The sequence below is a fragment of the Uloborus diversus genome, chromosome 9 (assembly GCF_026930045.1).
Source record: "Uloborus diversus isolate 005 chromosome 9, Udiv.v.3.1, whole genome shotgun sequence".
NCBI lineage: Eukaryota > Metazoa > Arthropoda > Arachnida > Araneae > Uloboridae > Uloborus > Uloborus diversus.
In genome coordinates this window covers 153479512-153493604 of record NC_072739.1, presented here as the reverse complement: position 1 = coordinate 153493604, position 14093 = coordinate 153479512, and the positions used below count along the sequence as shown (strand labels likewise).

Genomic DNA, 14093 nt, shown 5'->3' with positions numbered 1-14093 from the left:
CGCTTTTGTCACATTATATTATATTTTAATTTCATATATATATTTATATATATATATATTTTAATTTCTTAAAGGTCCACAAACTTGGCGCCACGGGGTTATAAGCAATGGGGAAATATTTTCGCCAATTCTGCATATTTTACAATCTACGTTATGATAATCCCCCCCCCCCCCCCCGACGAAGTTGAAATTGCGGGAAGAGTTTGAAAAGTAGAAGTCTTGGCAATTTTCCCAATTGTCGCCAAATTTGTGGACACCAAAGACGAAGGGCTAATGTACTTCAGCCATGGCCTTGCTGATAGTGACAGAAGCAAACAATTATATCCCATAATTGACGATAGCGCCAAACCCCCCAGTTATCGAAATATCTTCGAAATTACTAATGAAAAGAAACCAGTGCATCGTAAAAGCAGGGAGGATGGAAGTCGTATTTGTATGCGCTTTTACATTTAATTCTAAAGAAGAACATTACTATGATTTAGATTTCAAAAATTAATGATATTCTAACAAAATATCAATGTGAAAAGTAGCCAAGTTCGATCGAAATGAGGTTCTGGGTTGCCGGTGTCACCGACAAGATTCTGATTTCAACGGATAACAAGTTCCGCAACTCTATTTTTTATCGCCAAATGGAACTATTTTTACATTTGAAAGATATTATTTAACCCATTTCATGACCAGCCCGAAACCCCTTAACGCGCATGCCGCAGATAACGAATGGAGTTTCTTTTTGCTACGTTGTAACAGCACTTTTCTCCACATTTTGCTATCGGGATTTTAATGTTTTTGCTGTTGAGCTTGCATTCGAAAATCGCTCCGCTTTATTAATTTTTAGGTACTAGATTAAGTATTGCAATAAAATACGAGGTTGCTCATATGTGCTAAAATATTCATTAAATTTACGCAGTTAATAATGGGAAAATAATAAACAGTAGAGGATAGGACGAAAAGCAATTATTTTTATAACACTAATCATTTTATTGATTTATTTTTCTTTTTGCTTTTATCTCAGTATATCTTTTTTTTTCTTTTTATACACTTAAGAAATCAAAACTGTTAAATGTAAGAAGATCTATCTTTCAAAAGGGCTCAACAAAACATTCTTCAAACAATTGACTGATCGATCCAACCTGTGAGCATGGGAATTGAATGGACAAAAACGCTTTAACTGTGGGAATTATTTTCTAAGAGGGCAAAAGGTATTCTTCGGTTCCTTTTGATATATTGTGACTCTTCAAAATGACCAATAAATACAGAGCCGGTCGGTTCTTTTATCGTAACTCTGACTTTTAAATCCCTTCTGAGTGTCCAGATATCAGTTGCTCAAGCGTGGGAAGTATTTTAAAGATAAATGATTACAAAAGATCAAAACTTGCGGCTAATCCCCTATTTCCCTAATGGATACTTTTGTGCATGCAACTAAAAGCCCCCAGCTGAGAGAGGAATAACAGAGACTGCCTGGGTGGATTCCCTAAGGAGGTGTCCCCCTTGGTGTCTTGTGGTCAACCCTTCCACATTAATTTCTTACAACAAAACAGTTTGAATCAGAAAGGAATTTCAAAGCAAGCTTTACTGCTTGTATTTGAGAACATGTCTTCAGAAGAAAAAAAAAAAGAGGAAAATCTTGCTTGAAATCGAGTTGGATTGTTTTCTTTTTTTAAAGCATATTTGGATAAATTTTAGTTAGTTTCATAGGATTGATTACTAATTAAGGCAACTTGATTATTGAAAAGAAACCAAATATTTTATTTCTATTTTTAAAATCTCATAAAAGAAGGTGCAATTAAAACGTTGGAGCTATTTTAAAACAATAAATAAAATCTGAAAAAGAAAGGAAGAAAAGGAATGTTTCGTTTCGTATGAGTAAAGCGAAAAGAACTCAAGATATTAACATTTCATTTGTACTGTAGTATATATATATATATTTTTTTTCATGGCCAACTATTACGTATGGTCAATGCGGTCATCATAATTTTTGTTTGCGAAATTAAAAATATTCAAAACCGTATCACTAAAAATCCATCAAAGGGTGCCGCGAATATAAAAAGTTATAATTTAAGTTTGAAAATATCATCATTTAAAAATAAATAAACAAAAAGAAATAAATAATAAAAAATAATAATAGTATACAAATAAATAAAAAGCGTAGTAAACACATTATAATTAAAAAAAACATACTCCTTCAAAATTAAGATATGTAAGAGAATTTAAAAAAATATTATTGTGTAAAATAAATTATAAAATTTGAGGATTATGAAACATTTAGTTAAGGATGCTTGTGTAAGACGGTGGATCTTTGATAACAAGAAAAAATATTTCCGTTTCTTTGCTTTATTCAAGCATAGAAATATTGGTAAAATGAGTAAGGAAACATTTTCACACTTGTTCGTTATGAGTTCAAATGCCAGAATGCTAAGAACAGGGTTCGTACGCTCCTTCAAAACTCCTCCAATACTCCTTCATTTAGGAAATTTTTTTGAAGGGCCCTTCAAACTCCTTCATTTTGGTTTAAACTCCTTCAAAACTCCTTCTTTTTTAGTTCAAGATTCTTCCTCTATGACAGTAGCTTGAAATACTTCAATTGACAACTTAACTTTGTCACAAGAGCGAAAAAGGCGATTTTAATGTAGTAATTTCGTTTTTTCCATAATTTCCATTATTTTTTCCATAAAGATGTGATTTACAAATTGATCATAGAAGTTATAAAAGTAGAAGGTTAAAATATTATTATTAGATGACTAAGACATTTCATAAATGAAGTATACCATGCTTAAATGGTGTTTGGCTATTTTTTCAAGTTTTATGATTATTGCTTTTCCCTTCACTTCCACTCTCAGCTGCAAAAGTCAGTTTGTCTAATTATTATTAAAATATTTAAAAATACATAAGCAGATGTACTATATTAAGTGATTGTGTTAAAAAAAAACAATTGTTTATCAAATCACAGTTATGATATTGTAAAATGAGTCATCCACAAGTGATGTCATGTCTTGAGGGGAGACGGGTTCGTGAAAATGTGACAAGAAGAAGGGTGAGGGTGACGAAAAGAAACATCACGCAGTTATTATAACAATATGCTTTTAAAAAACATGACATGTGACAAGAGGAGGAGTAAGATAAAGTGTTACACTTTGTGACAAAGAGGAAGGGGGTCAAACATGTTGAAAAAAAAGTGCAACATCATTTAAGGACAGCCCTTTAGTACTCCTTCAAAATCTCATTTTACTCCTTCTAAACTCCTCCAAAACTCCTTCATTTTATTTCTGAAACTGAGTACGAACCGTGTAAGAAACAAAGCTTCCATGAAAAGATAAAAATGTATTGCCTGAATATTTAAAGCATTATATGTGTCCCATCCAAGAGTACTTGAAAGGTTTTTAGTAAAATAAAATAAATTACAACAACAGTTTCTTGAAATACTATAAGTTATATCCCTTTTGACTGAAGAAAAGAGCTTGATTACCGCTCCCCTTAAAGCACCAGAACCCAACAGAGAAGCGCAATAACAGTGTTCTGCCCCTGGAAGGATCGCCGACACATATTCGGCCGAAGCAAAAACTGCTAAAAACACCGTGACGACACAGGTTCGTCGAAGGCAGTTAGGAACCATTTTCTTGCGACGAACCTGAATGGGCCGGGGCAGTTTTAACATAAACTGCGCAGCCGATCCTGTATCGGCCGGGGCAAGGAATGGTTTAATGTCTTTTTTTGTTTATTTGGCAAAATATTTAAAATTGCAGTAAAAACCGCTTCACTCGCTAAATAAAGTTTTAAAGCAACTGTAAATCTAATTTAATGATTTGACAAAAAGTTTTGAATTCAAAAGAAACTTTAATAGGTTTTTTTTTCTTTGAAAAAGTGTGTACGCATTTTATAGAAAAAAAATGATCATTTTACATCAGAAGGGGAGGGGGCGTAATTTTTTTTAAATTATTCAACGGACTTAAATTAAATTTTTAGCACGGGCATCGCTGTGCAGGTACTGCTAGTATATATATATATATATATATATATATGACACTTTAAAAAATGTTTGGTGTGAATTTAAATGTATTAAGTTCAATAAAAAATTGCTTGAAGTTACCCACTCGGCGGTTGGCCCATTCGGGGATCTCCATCTAGCCGACCTGGCCAATCCGCCCCTGTACTGACTAAAGCTTGAATTTAAAAGTGTTGAGTTTTTTTGTATTCACTAGCTGCGTGCCCAGCGTTGCACGGGCTACTTAAAAAATGAAAGAGATGTCCAATTGATGTTTTTGTATTACTCTGACATCAGTTTCTAAAGCGCTAAGGAGTAAATAAATAAGCATAATGCAAGGTTTTCAAAACAACAGTAGAGCATATTTTTGGCAAAAATCTCTTTAACGTTAATCATAGTTATCAATGATACAAGTTATGAGTATTTTCAATTAGCACAAAAGATGAAAATATATGCATTATCAACTATAATCCGTGCTCACGTTAAAATGAATTACATCTGATAGACTATATCTGAACTATTTATGTACAATTACAATCAGCTTTTTACATAGAATGACACATATTTTTTGGTTGATTACGTGAAACTAAAGCACCAAGACTAAATAACTACCAATAAGCATTAATTTAATACCAAGTCATCAGATTCCAATTAGTTTTTAGTTAAAATCCTTAAAAACAATCTTTTTTGTTCAACTCTGTTTCACAAAGAAATCCAAACAACCTTAATTTAACATGTTCTTTTAACGATATAAACTGTATTTTAAAAATAGAAACAGGAAGGAAAAAGAGAGTTATTACAATTCGAAAACTCACCCATGTGACGGGAAAAAGTCCAACAAAATAAACATAATTAGTCGCACATCCTAAGTGTACCAAAATATGAGGCCGGTGAATGATAAACTTACACTACAATCAATAAACATAGCTAAAGAAACAACTTTCATATGCTGAAAAGAGCTAAGAACGTTGAATGTAAAAAATAAAAAAAGGACAGACGATAAAATAAAGGCTATGTCCGAAAAAGGCAACCAATTTTAAACTAATTTAAAATGAAATTCTAGATGGAAACATTGTTTTAAGATTTGGACAGCAGCCAAAAAAATCTCTTTTAAAACAACTATTAGAATTTTACTTGCTCACGTATATGCAAAATGGCAACAGGAATGAAATAAAAATGCCTGAATTAATGTTGTGTTAATTAACGTTTTAATTAATATCTCCGCTAATTAAAGTTGCACAATTACGTGATTGGTCCTATTGTTTTTTCTTTGGAAAATTTCCAATTGATCGGTATCTCGTTTGACTCACGATTCACAGCGGTTCTCGAGAAGATCGATCTTCAGACAGACAGACGGACGCGAACAGATTTTAATATTATAGTGGATTGTTTTTTTTTCTTTTTGGAGTATACAGTAAAATATAGACAAAAACTTATGTGTATATAGTAAACTCCCGATTATGGGCAGTCGTATTATCTGCAGGTCTTGTCTTTTCACAATTTTTTTTTTCCTCAAGGTATTATATTGTTTATACTTTTAGATTTTATGTATATTTTTTAGATTCAATGTTAGTAGATGTGATGTAGCAATGTTTCTAGTTATAATTTAAATGTATGTGTGAGTGTTATTATTTCTTAGCTATTATGCACAATAATTACCGTTTTTTCCTATTATTTGGATTATCCATGATTTTTGCTTATTTGCAATTGCCATGCCACACTATTTTCGGCATAATTGGGAGGTTACTGTATTATGAATTTTATTCTTAAATTGAGATAGGATATCTTTTATCACCTTACAATATAATCTACTTATATTTCCTTACAGTTAAAAGTCAAGAAGTTAGTTTCAAGGTTATGTTAAGTTAAAAAAAATTCAATGCTAAATTTTGCTTTGTTCTGCATTTGTTATTGGTTTTTGTTCTTCAAATTTACTTAATATTCTTCTCAACAAAATGCTAGGACCGAAATCTGGATTGGTTCCCAAGAATGCGTGCCATGTCTCTTGCTGCTGATGAAGCAGAAGGGGAGCAGAATGAAATGCGAACATTGCAACTTCAATTAGAAAATACACAGAAATTAGTTTCCACTTTATCTCATCAATTATCTGAATTACGAGATCAGGTATGTACTATTTATTAGAAGGTTTTTGTGTGAGATTAAATTTATATTCTGTTTCATATTTAATTCTATGTTGTTTGGCATTTGCTTAAGCTTAATTTCAATTTTGATATCATTCTTGACAATTATAACATTCATCTTTTGGAATTTGGTTCTCTGTTAGTTTTGTTAATATGACATGGCATCCGAAATGCTCGGGACCGCTGTCTTTCTGTATTTTAGACCCTAGCTCTCATTGTACAGTGTTAGACACATTTTTCAAATTTCGCTTTTATTTGAGACTAAATTTCTTTTCCCCCTTAATCAGTCACAATGAAAGTGTACTTGGGTATGATTGAAAAATAAAGGCAGAATTAATTTGCATCAGCTTATGAGCTGTGTACAGTTTGACCACGGATTAGATGGAATTGGCAACCGTCTAGTTAAGACGGGTCTATCTGAATGAGGGGGGAAAGTAAAAATTTGATGTGCATGTTCCACTCATTTGAACATGAATTAATGTGTGCTTAATTTAGAAGCTAACATACATCTGCAAAAGCTGGCATCCTTGAAAACAAATAGATGTGTCCATTTCCACCTTTAAAGCAACATTCAAACAGCGTCCACACATCATGTTCATCGCGTAAAGCGAACACACTTACGTTTTGCGAACAGGGGGAAGCATTCATACAATCGAACGCGCATAAAGCCCATGTCGATACTCTCACCCAATAGCGAGAGCGCGCTCATCTCGTGGAGACCAATGAAATGCGACTCCCAACTCTACAGACATCAGAGCCGTCAGATATCTGGCTTCTAGTCACGTTGACGGGTCCCGTACAATACAGCTTGCTGTCATGGCAACGCTGATCGAAAACTGGTTTTGGGGAGAAAAATACGGAGCTCACTCGCTGTACGGACACAGTCTGAATGTTGCATAAAATGGAAGTTTGCCTTTCTATGTAATCCGTGGTCACATGATGTTTTATTATGCATTATACAATATGCCAATCAATACAATAAATAAATCATATTTACATGAAAATTAACTTTGAATTTTTGCTCAATATCCTTTGTATTCTGCCATGGTAAGGTAAAGCGCAATATCTTCAGAAATTAGTTTTTTAATTTTTAGAGATATCTAAAGAAACATGTTTTCGATTCCATACTAACAATTTGGGATATATTGGAATTAGATGTTTATTTCAGGCTTTATTTTCAGTGAAAACCAAATAAGCAAGCTTGTATACTAAATATGGTGCTCAAGAAAGGGAAAAGGGTCATGGTGCAGATGGGGGCATTGAAATTTTTAAGGGTGGTGGTTTTACAGAATTTTAGTTCTCATTCCTCAAGGGGGAAGGGGGGGTTGGACCTCTATTGCAGTTGAGGCCGGTACACCCTCGGCCTTGCAATGGATGGACATACTTGCAATAAAACTAAGGCAAAAAATAAAAATTTGAAGATACTGCACTTAACCTTGCCACGACAGTATTGTTTTCTAACCGGAAAATAAAAAGCAGTATCATAACCATAAATGGATGATAGAAAATTGTTGCACAATAACAGCCTAACGTAAAAATTTTGCATCACATGTGGCATCAATGAAACATAAAAAATCTATAAATACACTGTATTTAACCAGTAATAGCCAAATGTTAACAATTTGTGGCACTAAAATTTTTTTCAAAATGCAAAAACACATTTTTTTAAATTTTTTTTATAGAAAATATTTTTTCGTTTGGATCTTCCAGGTTTTGTGATTCTGAAATTGGGATCCCATACTGTATAAACTTATTGAAAATTTTAATTAAAAATGTATTTATTTATTTATTTATTTTCAACTTTAAGCAATGATATATTTGATCTATGCAAGATTTTGTAAAAAGTTTAATAACTTGTTCAAAACACTTTAGGCAAATATTATTTACTAGCAAGAAAAATATTGTTTTGTACTTTCTTTTTCATTTCGGAATTGTTTGATATTATATCAAAGCATTTTAATCATTGCATTATCAATATTAAATATCAATGTTGTGTATTAAATCTTTGGAAAAAGATAGAGCTTTTCAATTTGTTATTTAAATAACATTTTAAATGATGTAATGAATTGCATTTTTCTTCTTTTTTTTTTTTTTTTTTTTTTTTTTTTGAGCTAATAATTAGTGACTGCTGACCAAAGTCTTAAAGTCTTTTCTAATTGTATTGTTAAAATTTGTTGAAACTAGATGTGTGTGCTTGTAACTATTGATTCAACTCCATTTCCTCTCTACTTAAAATTTTGAAAACTTTTTACCAAACATTTTAAATGTTAACACTAATGATAGTTTGCTTGAGTTGTATCTTCTTTGAATTTAAGATGACAGAGCAGCGAAAACAGAAGCACAGGCTGGGCTTACTTGCCACTCCTCCTGTGGCTGGACCCTATCATCAGACTTCCACTACAAGTTCTGTCAATGCGTAGTGACTAGTAAGTGTTTATAACTATTGCAAATGTTTATATTTTTATAAAATTTACTAGAGGACCCGACAGATGTTGTTCTGTTCAAACTTTGTAAATTGAAAAGTTAAAAAATTTCAATAAACTATCAAGTGTTTGAACCGTTTTGTTGAAAAAAATAAGTAAAAAGAAAATGTTTTATGCTGCTTGATGTCAGAATGCATATATTTATAACAACTTAATTTATCTAATGCCCACTGAGCAGTTGTTTTATTAACCAATTTTTGCTCCCGTACTTGATGATTTGTTCCTTCAGCAAGGATGAAAAGCGTCCTCATATATTAAGTGTAAAAAATCAACTACCCATCTAGAACGAATGGGAAATCCCTCTGCAACATCTCCCATATGAAAAAGAATAAAACAATCGAAAGGATATTGTTGTAAAAAATGATAAATGTAAATACTGTTCTCTGAATAAGTGAAAATCACTCATCCCCCCCTCCCGATGTAAAACAAACACATTCTTCAACTGAATTGACTAAAAACTCTTTAAAAACAAAAAACAATTCTTTGCAATTTGAAATATTTTGCCAAATAAACAAAAAATACAATAAATTACATTAACAGTACTTTTAAAATGTAAACAAATGATCACGCAACTCTATTGATTATAACCAAAGACGCCAAGCCACCTCGTTACTGTAATCCAGCCGATCAGTGAGTGAAGCCAACTCCGACCGATTAGCGGTCCGATCTTTTGAACGTAAACTTTTTATACTTCATATGTTGCCTAATTTGTTCTTTCCACCAAAGATAAAGATCTTCCACTGCACTGATCTTTTGTGTACAGAACTACCCTGTTGTAATTTATCTGGACGAAAATAAAATTTGTTAAGTCTTTAAATTCCATCAAATTTTCATCCATTTTCCTTTAACAATGCACTGATTAGTTAGATAATACTTAAAGTATTCTTGACATTGGTGCCAAAACTCAGATGGATTTGAGCCGAGAAACAAATGTTGCTAGATGTGGTATTTTCACTGAACCTAAAATCGTTGCTTTCAAGAAATGTGAAAAGGCTTCACTCTCTTTCTCTCTCACTGCGTTTTATCTATTCTCAATTGACGTATCACAGTAGGAAATTTCATTACAAAAAGCAGAGCTGGCTTTCTTATTGTCCTTTGGCAACGGGTTAAATATTTATTTCAGTTGTCGCTCAACAATAGGTTAAAATAAATATTAATCATTTGGGAGATATAACCATCCAATGTTTTAATTAATTAATTAACAAAAACCTTTCGGATTCGATCCATCGCGCTTTGAAACCATGCTTGCCACAACTGTGATGACAAGTTTAATACATCAAAGATTTCAAAAATAAATGTCTCGAAACTTTATAGCCTGTAAAAAAAATTTGAAGAAAAATATAGGAGATTTTTTTCGCTAGATAGCAATAGTTATAGAAAAAGAAATTTGGGGTAGAAAGGTGTGACTATTGCTTCACTTGGATTACTTCCATCCCAAACCTCACAATTTTATGTACTAATAAATTCCTTGTAACCTCTTTGCATTTATAAACAAGTACCAGACAAGTACCATACAGCTTCCAGATGCCACAATTTTACCCTTATTTGGGATCATCAGCTGGGATTAGCTATAACCAATCTGTAGGTAGCTAACCTACCATAGAAGCTGAGATCCCCCCCACATTGGTAGCTAAAATACCAGCATGAAGGTGATCTCTTATGTGAGGGGTGTGCTACCTCCAACTGTGTTATAGCTGTTCTAGACTGGTTATTCCAAATAAGGTTGAAACTTCAGTCTTTGGATTATGTAATGAGCTCATTGGTTTTATTTCTGCATGAGCTTTGCCTTTTGGGGAAAGACCCTTTACATGAATTCAATTGTTTTGCAGTTATTGTGCCTTACACAATAGCGTTTCTCCCACATTTATTATTTCGTGAACATTGGACTCTTCAATAAATGTATTATATAGTTTTAAATTTACAAAGTGTGTAACAATGCCAAACATTTGATTCGTAATAACGTTTGAGAATTTAATTTAGAAGTTTGAAATTTGTTAATCATGAGGCTAAAGCCTGAATGTGCAAATAAATAACTGACATGACTATTTTTTTATTATTATTATTATTATTATTATTTTTTTGAATCACTTTATTACTTTTTAACTATCAACACACTGTGATTCTATATGTTTTTTGTGTGTGTATGTAATGTAATTTTGTGTGTTTTTATTAGTATTTTAAAGTACGTATAAACTGAAGCAAGATGAATGTGACTACATAAATCTATAGTGTTTGTAAATAGTAGATTTTAGTGGTTTTAATCCATAACTAAGTTTGACTGTTGCTAATTAAATGTCAGATTATTTTTTTAACTAGATGGAATTATTACTACATTAGAGTTGTAAACATAAAAGGAACTTTCCGGTAAATGTCTGTTAACTGTTAAGGGATATGTAGTTTTAAAATCATGCTTTGTCATTTCTTTCAATGATGTTTAATATTTTTGTGTTTTTATTTTATTCATTTATTTGCTTTGTTTTTTGTTTTTTTATGTGCAGGCTCCAAATTAACAGTGGTCTGCTGGTCCAAAACCACGAAAAGGTCTATGGGTTGGTTTGGTTCTATTATGTTCAATGGCATAAAAGCCTTTATAGGCTATGCTGCGCCATACAATCCATGGGATCAGCATAATATAAATATTAGTGTTCCCTGGTATCAGTAACGGTTCTTTTTGGTTTTTCTTTCAAAAGTAATAGGCAGCATCTGTTTTTTCAATATTCTGAAAGTTTTCACCTTTATTTATAACATTTAACTTTTTTTTGCAAGAAAAGATAGTTTAAGAAATCTCTATAGCAGTATAACATATTGTTTTTATCATCCTATTACCTTCCTCCAAAAACAACTAAATTGGTAAGATATCATAGGCTCAATTGCCTTCGCCAGTGTTTTCAGTCTCACTGAAAATCGCCCTCACCAATATTGGTGAAAGAAAATACAGTGAATCACATTTTATATGTTTCTCTTTCATATGTTTTTTAAATTAGTCCCTGCAGAGTCTAATGCAGACCAACCTACACCTATTATACATTTTTTTATTTGTATGCTTTTTTCATGCAGTCCTTTCAATAACATCTAAACGGTGTTTCACTGTATGTCAGTTACACTAGCTCAGCCAGAAATACCTTCTGGAGAGGTTTTTTTTTAATGAAAAATACCCTTCTCGAGGGTTTTTTTTAATTAAAATTACCTTCTGGAGAAGTTTTTATTTATTTATTTATTTTTTTTTTGATCAAAAATAACTTTTGAAAGGGATATTTTGATCAAAAATACCTTTGAAAAGTTTTTTTTTAATCAAAAGTCTTTCATATGCTTAAACTACTGTATTAGAATTTGCATTTATGTTAAAACCAATGGCTCTAAGGGGTGTTTTCACCCCCCCCCCCTTCACTGTGCCACTTGTCTGTTATCTTCTCTTCCCCAGCTGCTTAGCTATATCTATTGAAAACTGCTAACTCACTTCATTTGTTATAACTGTATTTTGTTTTGCTTATTTTTATTCTTTATCATTTTTTCTCAATGTTTAAAAACAGCCTGCAATAACAAACCATTAAATGCATGTACAAGACCGGTGAAATTTTTTAGTTACTGGTCCATTGAACCAGTGACTTAATTTGCTAAATTTTTATCCCTGTATATGGTGAAATGTTATTTTAAAGGGAAAAAAAATCAGGATTAACATTTTTTTAAATTTTTTACAGCATGCTCAACTTTGTGACGTCTAAAATTGTATGAATGAGACACATGGTCTAGTTTTCATCTTGAAGATGCATCTGTAGACACGAAGCTTTCTAGTATGGGAATAAATTTTACGCTTTTATAAAACAAGATTCTAAATAGAAAACTTTTTATGCTATCATAGTGAACATTTCTGGCAACAGTAAAGTGAACTACAATGTCTGCAGGCAGACTATGCTGCTATGAAATATGTCATTGACTTTCATAATATGTTCTTCAGCTTTCGATCTTTTCCTTTTTATAAATATACACTCTATGAAAGTTGTCATTTTTGATGAATTTCCTTTTTGTACAAAATGTCTGTTGCTAGTCAAATTGTTTTAGTGTATAAATTTTTTTTTATTATGCGTGAATGTTTTCGTCCTGTTAGCCAAATTATTGGAAGTTGTTTTTAGAGCTGTTCAATAAGCCATCAATTTTTATCGTAAAAGTGCAGTTGAGCTTAATTAATACACTGCTTTTTGATGGGAAATGCTTCTAAAAGGACAATTAAACTGAATGTTTCATCTAAAGGTTACAGAGGATAAATATTTTTGTAAAAACTTGAAATGGAAACCATAGAATGCTGTAAAATTCTTCAAAAAAGAAAAACAAAGAAAACATGGTTTGAAAGTTTTAGTTATATTACTATACTAATAGATAACAAAGTTAAGGATGAAATCTTTAATTAAGTTTCTCAGTTAAAGACTTGTGTAAGCTCTTTTTTTTCCTTTGCATATGTTGTCATTATGTCGTTTAGCTGCATTTTCTTTTGGTTTTTAAATTGGAATATTCTGCCATGTGTAGGTAAATGGCAGTATCTACAGGAATGAGTTTTCGATACTTGTCGAATTGTGTCGGTTTCAACATTAACCAAGGGAAATCTTGGAATTAGATGTTTCTTTTGTGCCTTTTTTTAGGGGAATTTTTACTCAATTTTAATATTTACATGTTACTTTTTTCTGATAAATTATAGCAGTTTTACAGTGAGTGTGTGTATAATAGTCGATATATACATCGACTGATTTTATGTCAGAACGTCATTCCAGTACTGCTTTTCAGGATAAAAAATTACCCTTTCACATAAAATTAGTCATGTCTCAGTATTCAGTTATTTCTTATTGTTGGTCCAGTTCTGAAAAACTTACAAAGTTACCCCCGGCGTATATATATATAAAGAAATTTTAAGCTTATCACAAAAGAATGGCAAATTATAACGTGTATTAACCAAGTTCAACTGCTGCTATATGTGTCTTAAATCAAACTGCTTAAAATCTTTTCTTCTGTTTTAGTTTGTACAAATTATCTCATGTTATCAATTTTATTTAATGTTTTAAATACTGCCTTTTTATTTGTAGTTGATCTTTATGTTTCAAAGAGTTTATTGGATGTTTTAAATGTGATGCCATGTGTACAGAATGTTTGTAAGATAATTATACAAAATGTTTATTATAGTTATAAATATAATTTAGCTCTTTCAGTACGTTTGGATAACTTATTGCTTAGGAATTTGTAAATACTAGTAATTTTACTCTTTGCTTAGTTTAGAAAAGTTATATTTTCTAAATAAGTTAGGTGATATCAAACTTTTTAACTTGCAATTTTTTAACATTCTTAAGAATCTTGATTTCCAACAACTTAATTCTCTGCACATTAGTTGTTGTTTTAGATCTAATTTCAAATTTTATAAATATATTTAATGTAAGTATTTGTATTTTTCCTACAAATGTGTAATTCATTGATATTTAATAAGATTTCTTGGTCTTTTAATAAGCT

At 31.5% G+C, this 14093-nt stretch overlaps 1 protein-coding gene across 1 annotated transcript in view; it reads left to right on the top strand.

Moving 5' to 3' along the window:
• The window catches only part of LOC129230091 (inositol 1,4,5-trisphosphate receptor-like), a 135374-nt gene extending 121600 nt beyond the window's left edge, over positions 1-13774 (top strand). Inside the window, exons 57-59 of the mRNA XM_054864485.1 lie at positions 5942-6103; positions 8436-8546; positions 12302-13774. Of these exons, the coding sequence (XP_054720460.1) occupies positions 5942-6103; positions 8436-8540 (267 nt within the window). The 3' untranslated portion in view covers positions 8541-8546; positions 12302-13774. The remainder of the gene's footprint in view (positions 1-5941; positions 6104-8435; positions 8547-12301) is intronic.
• Positions 13775-14093: the final 319 nt, after the last annotated feature.